The 7613-nt window shown below is 47.4% G+C and overlaps 2 protein-coding genes across 3 annotated transcripts; both read left to right on the plus strand.

The window, feature by feature from the left end:
* LOC8064969 (arogenate dehydrogenase 2, chloroplastic) lies at positions 46-1869 on the plus strand. The gene has a single exon (XM_002437526.2). It carries the CDS (start codon positions 452-454, stop codon positions 1619-1621), a length of 1170 nt encoding a protein of 389 aa, XP_002437571.1. The 5' UTR covers positions 46-451; the 3' UTR covers positions 1622-1869.
* LOC110431307 (F-box protein SKIP31) lies at positions 3064-6211 on the plus strand. Of its 2 annotated transcripts, none has more exons than XM_021450293.1 (8): positions 3064-3339; positions 3433-3752; positions 3852-3924; positions 4234-4344; positions 4469-4643; positions 4749-4873; positions 5063-5129; positions 5768-6211. In XM_021450293.1, the coding sequence occupies exons 1-8, from the start codon at positions 3136-3138 to the stop codon at positions 5836-5838; spliced, it is 1146 nt and encodes a 381-aa protein (XP_021305968.1). In that variant the 5' UTR covers positions 3064-3135; the 3' UTR covers positions 5839-6211. The 2 variants fall into 2 exon arrangements, with proteins under 2 accessions (XP_021305968.1, XP_021305969.1); XM_021450294.1 differs by having other exon boundaries at positions 3065-3339; positions 5069-5129.

Consider the following 7613-nt stretch of genomic DNA (forward strand, 5'->3'; position numbering starts at 1 on the left):
TCTAAAATCCAGAATTTATTGTTCTCACGAGGGCCTCATGAGGCTCTTTGAGACCAAAATCCAAAATAGAGAACTAAACACCTCCTAAGATTATGAGTCCAAACTAAGATGCACTTCTATTGTTGTCAAATACCCGTCATTATTTTTTTTCTAGTTTTAACACCCATCCCTTACTCGTTTATTTGCTGGTTTTTAGGGTTTATTAAAAGGTATGAATAGAGGCCAGGTATAGTGCCCCAGTTTTCCTTGCTTTTATATAGTGGCCTGACTTAGCAATTCGGCCGGCCCGGCCCATTTAGGATTGTGCTTCCGAAACCTAAGGAGTGGTCAGTGTAGTGGGTCAACCTTATACAGCCGCCGTCTCTTCTTTTTCTTCGCCGCCGTCATCTCGCCGGCACTTTAGTCAGAGCGAAGAAAACGCAGCAGTATATTCTGCCGCTCACCCAAGATCATGGCGTCATCTTCCTGCGTCCGCCTCCATCACCTGCCGTCCACCTCTCGCCGGGCGACCGCTCCAACCAACCTTCAGTTCCGCGCGGCGAGCTGCCGGTGGCGGCGGCTTTCCATTCCCGTTCCCGGCGTGTCCCCTCCTCCCCTCCGCCTCCGCGCCACGGGTGCCTCGCAGCCGCTTGGTACTGACAGCAACGAGGAGGTCGAGAAGGTGGAGGAGCAGCCTCAGCCTCCGCCGCGGCTCAAGATCGCCGTGGTCGGGTTCGGCACCTTCGGACAGTTCCTGGCGCGCACGCTGGTGGCGCAGGGGCACACGGTGCTGGCGCACTCCCGGTCCGACCACTCCGCCGCGGCGGCGTCCATGGGCGCGCTCTTCTTCTCGGACCCGCACGACCTGTGCGAGTGCCACCCGGACGTGGTGCTCCTGGCCACCTCCATCCTGTCCGCGGAGTCCGTGGTCCGGTCGCTCCCGCTGCACCGCCTCCGCCGCGACACCCTCTTCGCCGACGTGCTCTCCGTGAAGGAGTTCCCCAAGAGGCTCCTCCTGGGCTTGCTCCCGGAGGAGATGGACATCCTCTGCACGCACCCGATGTTCGGGCCGGAGTCGGCGCGCGCCGGCTGGGCGGGCCTCCCCTTCATGTTCGACAAGGTGCGCGTCCGGGACACCGTCCCGGCGCGCCGCGCCCGCGCCGAGGCGTTCCTGGACGTGTTCGCGCAGGAAGGGTGCCGGATGGTGGAGATGTCGTGCGCCGAGCACGACGCGCACGCCGCCGAGACGCAGTTCCTGACGCACACCGTCGGTAGGATGCTGGCGGCGCTGGAGCTCCGGGCGACGCCGATCGACACGAGAGGGTACGAGACGCTGCTCCGGCTGGTGGAGAACACGTGCAGCGACAGCTTCGACCTCTACAACGGCCTGTTCATGTACAACAACAACTCCACCGAGCTGCTCAACCGCCTCGACTGGGCCATGGACGCCGTCAAGAGGAGGCTCTTCGACGGCCTCCACGACGTGCTCCGGAGGCAGTTGTTCCACGTCGGGGAGGTGGAGGGGGAGGCGGAGCGCATGGAGGAGCTGGCGGTGGTGCCGGGTGGTGGTCCGGACACCGATGACGACGGGTGCGCGACGGCGACGGCGACGAGCATCAAGTCGGGAGAGGAGAATAATTGATGCCACGGCAGGGCGCGGCGGTGTGGCATAAAGGCACGACGTCGATCTGTCGCGGCGTGCGGCTTGCCTTGCGTTGCATGTTGGTTGGATCTTGCTGTCTTCCTTGTTAATCGTTGATGTGGAGTGTCGATCTTTCGCTTTACTCCGTTTCCATTTCAGTGCGATAAATAATAAACTGTGACATGACAACTGTATCAGTGAGAGTGAAGTGATCGATCATCTACAGTACAGATGAATTCTGGGTTGCACTGCACCGCGTCATTCATTTCAAGTTAGATGAATTCTCTATATTTTCGTCCTGTTCTTCGGCATTACTTCAGGATTACATAACACACCAGCAAAGTACTAGTGACAAGAAGTGCTGTTCGTCGGGGTCCCGTTCCCAAACGAAGCAAGAACAACAGGGAAGACGTATTCCCAGGAAAATCACGTGCCTGCCGGTGGTTGGTCCAAGTGCCCACCAACCCGACAGCGTCACAAATCTCGGCGCACCTCGCCGGCAACGCTGCACCGGCGTAAACTCGTTTTTCTTTTTTCTTTTAGCCCATCCTGCCATCCGGTGTACTTTTGTGACTGCTTGAATTGCAGGCAACCACGCACTGTATGTAGCGCCTACGTGGATTCAAGGAATGTTCTTTTTGAGCACTCGAGTGATTCAAGACTCTTTCCTCTCACCTAATATTTTCTGCACGATCCAAAGATCGATGTTGCATTGTCTTCTTTCTCAACTCCACCAAGGTACCATCCAAAGATGTCGCTCAACTCCAATAGGATTAGAGTTAGGGTTCTGTCGGGCTTAAAGGGATCATCGGAGGAGAAGGCCTACCCGCTGGTGGTAGCGGGCAGCCGGGCACAAGGGGTTGCGTCGGGCGAGGCGGTGGTGGCGGTACTGGCAGAGCAGTGAGGAAAGACGGTTGGGCAGGGCAACTGCAGGTACATCACACTAATAGACGGTGATCCTACCTTACCCGAAGCAAGGTGAAAAATATGATAGGGAGTTGGAGCTTTCATCAACCTGGATCTAGAGATAGATGGTCCGGTTCACCGGTGTTGGTTTGAGGTATGGTTAGTTCACCGGGAGGACCTACTTTTATCGATCAATACTGCTTTCCAAATCACCTGGGAAGCAAATCTAACAATTTCAAAAGTTGTAGAAAATTAGAAAACCAGTTTTCTCATTAGAAGGAGGTGACCTGAATTCGACCATAGTTGGGAGGTCAAATAGGCTTTTCTTGTTTTTTTCCTTCGTTTTTTAAGGAAGAAGAAATAGCAAGCAACGATCATGGCCCAACTAAAAAAGCAAGACAGGCCTCCTATCACACTAATGACGTCTAGGCCCAGTAAGATGATTGCGACTACAGATCCCTGGCCCACGGGCCGGACTCGAGATTCGGCCCACCCACGTGTTCTGGTGGATCACGCGTCTTCTCCTCCAACCGCACCGATATCTTCCTCTCCCGTAGGGCAAGGGCGGTGGGGCGATCCGTCGGCGGCGTCGGTGGTGGTGGAGGAGGATGGCCGACGTGCAGGGAGACAAGGAGGCAGGCCTGGAGGACGACGATTTTCCCGACGACGGGCCTTTGGTGCCGGAGGATCCAGGTGAAGGAGGAGAACCCCGCAGCGGAGGCGACGAGGAAGAGGAGGACGACGTCGACGGCCTCGCCAGCTTCCTCGAGTCGGAGATCCTCTCCGGATCCAACGACGAGGATCCTATTGATGTGAGCGCTCTCTGTCTCTTCTCTCCCTTCGAATCGAATCTTTTTCATGGCTGGGAATCGGGTTTGTGACAGCAGTCGAATTGGTTGCTGCAGCAGGAGCAGCGGAAGCAGGAGGAGGACGGTGGTGCCGCGAAGAATAAGCGGAAGCAGGGCTCGGGATCGGACGGGCATGGCTGCAGCGGCAGCGGCAGTGAGGGGGAGCAGACCAAGAGGGCGAGGAGGGAGGAGATGAGGAGGCAGGCGAAAGGGAAGGCCGTGGCGCCTCAGATCGACACGGGCATGTTCAGCAACATCCCCCCTGAGCTGTTCCTGCAGATCTTCAAGTTCCTCTCCTCCGAGGACCTCATCTCCTGCGCTCTGGTCTGCCGCTTCATGAACGCTGCTGCGTCCGATGAGACCCTCTGGCGCCGCTTGTAAGTTGGCTGAGTGCTCTGCGCTGTCGATTTGATTCCAAATTTGGCGCAATTCGATTCGAGACTTACATGTTCTGTGCTTTTCCAATTTTTTTCCAGGTACTGCATGAGGTGGGGACTGGCATCCAATGCCAAATTCAGGGAGTGCGCTTGGAAGAACCTCTACATACAGGTAAATTCGTCAGTTCATCAGCGCTGCTTCTAATTCGAGGTAGTCAGGGACATTAAAAATGGCATTTTTATTTAGTTTTAGTGCTCAGGCGATTAGGATACTAGGTCTAGTTACATTCTGTAAATGTAAACCAATGATTTAGGCTCTAGGTGCATTTTGTTGAAGTGCAAAGTTTTCATTTTTACGCCATACTCAGCTGAACAAAATAATATTCCTGTCAGTATTGCTGCACAATATATTTGTTTGATGCTACTGTTGTATTGATGAACTTTTGCTAATGTTGTTTTTATGTTTTGGTTTAATCCCCAGAGAGATAGAGAGGATATGGTTGAATTTGTGAGGAATACCCCTACAGAGTTCAAGGAGTACTATATTCAGATGCAGGCTGCAAAAAGGAGTCAAACTCCCCATCCGTCAGAAGTAATTACTAAATTCAGACTCTTGTTTAATCTCTGTCACATGTCCATCTTGTAGTTTCCCTTCACTCCAACTAAATTGTTTTGTGTTGACAAAACTTCAAGTGCTCTTTATCTGGATTTTGAAGGTCAACGACGACAAGGTTATGCTTGATAAGACAGTAGCTGATCAAGTATCTAGTTGGAAAAACAGCCGGGGGCTTACTGATGAAGCTGTCAAGGGGCACTCTTGTTCTGGAAATACATGCTCGTACACCCAGATTGGCGATGCTTACATTTGTGAGAAGACTGGTCGTGTCCATGGTAATCCATATTTCCTCTCCATATCCTTTTTCCACCACGATTCCCTCTATCGGTTGATGTGTAATTAGATCATGCCTGAAATGTTTTGGTTTCTTCTGATTTCAGTTTGTGATGACGCTTGTCGTGAATTTGTCTTGGACCAATCTAGTGGGCTGCTTCTTTGTACAATATCTGGCCACTGCTTTGAGAGGTGGCTGTGTCCTGATGATGAATGGGAAGCTGATGATAATGTAAGTCCTCCACAAATTAACTTGCTTTTCTTTTTACCGTACACGGTTTCAAGTTGAATCTCTGCCAGGGAAAAAACCATCCATAGCCTGCACTATGCACTCCATTATCATTTCACTAGTTTAATAGCAAATGCTACCGGGTTTCTGTGTCTGGTTTGCCCTCGTGACTAACATTTGGTTATTTGGAAGTTTCAGGATCTGCAACAAGCTGGTGTAGTGGATGAAGCAGAGCCATTCATGGGATCTGGACGCTACGGTGAGTCGAGTTTTCTTGTTTGAAATTGAGAAAAATATTTCTTCATTTGTTTTGTTTTTAACCTAGCCTCATAGGAGTAATTAAAAATTATGGATAAAGGGGTTGTTGGCTTGAGGAATAAGGTAACCAATTACCAATCTTATGCCTCACATTCTTGTTTGTTTTGAGGAATGGAATGGGTTGACCATCATCAACCTCATTCCTCATATGCACATGATTAATATAAAGGATGGAATAGTCCCACCAAAAAATCATGGCCTTGTAGGATGAGTTCATCCATCAAACGAACACCCCCAAAGCAGTCCTTTACTCTTTTTGCATCTTATGTAGTATATATTGTCTATTGATATCATGATGCCAACAAGTTAGAACTTTAAATTCCTTATTTCTGAATTTTCAAGTTGAAAGTGAGGATAGAAGTAGGAGGTGGGTCACTGCTTGGTCCTGTCTTCTTTTAGAACGTTCTTATGCAAGTAACTGCCTTGCACTATGCAACCTTCTGCATTGTGGTTTTCTTTTCTTTGAACATTGCTCTTCTGGTAATGCAATGTAATAGAAGTCTAGATATTAGTAATTTTGTTCAGTGTTTCATTACGCTGAGTTACTGACCTTGATCATGCTTTTGATACAATGAACAGCGCGAGCAATTATGTTGGGTTACAACTGCACCGATGAGAAGGAACTTGAGGATGCCTTGGGTCTCTGTTGATGTGTTTCTGTCGATATGTCCTTCACTCTTGCTACATGATCGAGTTTCTACTTGTGAAGATGAAACAAGCAGAATGCAGGATGTATAGCCCTGTGCTATGTTTTACCATATTTCACCCTCCAGGATGTACCTAAGAATAGAACTTACTTTTGAGGTAGATCGCTGATATGTTTTGATCAGCTGAGGGAGTTTGTTATGTTGTCGTATGGTTTCCTAAATTATCGAGATGTATGCCTGTAATAAAATGCTTTTTTACATAATGAGTTTTTTTTGTTTGTATGATATGATACGATGTTGGCACTTCGGTAGATGCATGTAATAAAAGTGCTAAGATGTAGCATGCGGAGCACCAAAGGCTTCATTTTGCAGGTCAGATCTACGTCTTCTGCATGCTCGGTTTCTTTTTAAACTATGAATCTAGATATTTTTGTTTTTTTATTATTTTTAGAGATTATTTCTTGACCAAGGACACACTCAAAATTAAGCTTCAATTTGAAATTAAATTTAAAGTCATGGCACTTGTTTTGTACGATTTAAATTTAAATTCAAATGAAAACTTAACTTTGAGCATGTTCTTTGTTAAAAAGCTTTAGATTTCACCAAAGCACATATACAAAGAAACCACATGAAAAAAATACTACTTTCCGAATGATGAATTTAAATGATAATTATTTGAAGTTTTTTAGAGACTGTTTAGCAGCTAAATAGTTTAGTGAATATTTTCCTATTGAGATACCTCTAAAAGTTACTAGTATTCAACAAGTAGCACATCCCATGCAAATCTAGATATTAAGTTCATACAGTGAAATTTTTCAAAGTAGCTTTATTTGGTGGATGTAAAAAGTGTGAACATACCTTCCTATTCAGTTGTCTGAAGAGGACGCACCTGAAGTTTACCAGCTTTTAAACATTCATCTGAAGGCCAACAAGTTCAACATCAATAAATATGATGACACGATATCTGGCTATAAAAATGAGCATACATACTCTAACCCCAAACAAATTAGTTAACAGAAGAGACAAGTTATCTGATAATCAGTTTTATCAATGATAAGCCACGATGTAAGTTGGGATAAGCTTACAGCGTCCATGTGTGCTCAAGCTACAATCAACAAGAAATTGAGCTTAAGGCTAATCAAACATATAGCTTGATTTAGAGTGTAAGGACAAGGTTGTGAGTATGTTTGCTTATCTCAAAAGCCATGACTGAAAGAATTTTAATTTAAAAACTACAAAATCAATGACGCTAGATCCAAGCAAATGGGATACGTTTGATTTTTAGCAAGTCTTAAAGATCCCTAGATATAGCATGCAACTACCATTTGATAATGCCACATTGGTTTCTAATTCATTAACTAATTTATCCTCTCTTTTGATATGTGATGAGACCAAAATACCCCATGTTTGTACCATAATCGATTCCCCCTTAGAGCAACTTCAGCAGGTCCTCAACCAGGTCTCTAAATTAAAACTCGAGGGCTTAGGTAAAAGAAATATAGGTCCAATAAAACCTCTACTCACCCCAAATTAGGAAGGCACTCAAATCACCCATCCCTGGTCCTCACAGTCCTCATTTGTGAGGACTCTCCCCATAGCCCATACTCAGTTCATTGAAGCAATCAAAGCTCGGTCTGACTTCCTCACGTGTACCTCCTGACCGCAATACCATTTTCCACCACCCTCTTCCTCTGATGCATGCAACCATCCATAGTGGGTGCCCCTACCCGCTGCCCCTAGGGATGAAAACGAAAACGATAATCTCCAATTTTCAGAAA

This window comes from Sorghum bicolor, chromosome 10 (assembly GCF_000003195.3).
Source record: "Sorghum bicolor cultivar BTx623 chromosome 10, Sorghum_bicolor_NCBIv3, whole genome shotgun sequence".
NCBI classification, from domain to species: domain Eukaryota; kingdom Viridiplantae; phylum Streptophyta; class Magnoliopsida; order Poales; family Poaceae; genus Sorghum; species Sorghum bicolor.

Bases quoted from the DNA above. Each gene is read 5' to 3' on its own strand.
- LOC8064969 (XM_002437526.2), top strand. From the start codon at position 452: ATGGCGTCATCTTCCTGCGTCCGCCTCCATCACCTGCCGTCCACCTCT.
- LOC110431307 (XM_021450293.1), top strand. From the start codon at position 3,136: ATGGCCGACGTGCAGGGAGACAAGGAGGCAGGCCTGGAGGACGACGAT. The intron at 4,874-5,062 runs GTAAGTCCTCCA...GTTATTTGGAAG, and splicing joins AATGGGAAGCTGATGATAAT to TTTCAGGATCTGCAACAAGC. The intron at 5,130-5,767 runs GTGAGTCGAGTT...TACAATGAACAG, and splicing joins CATGGGATCTGGACGCTACG to CGCGAGCAATTATGTTGGGT.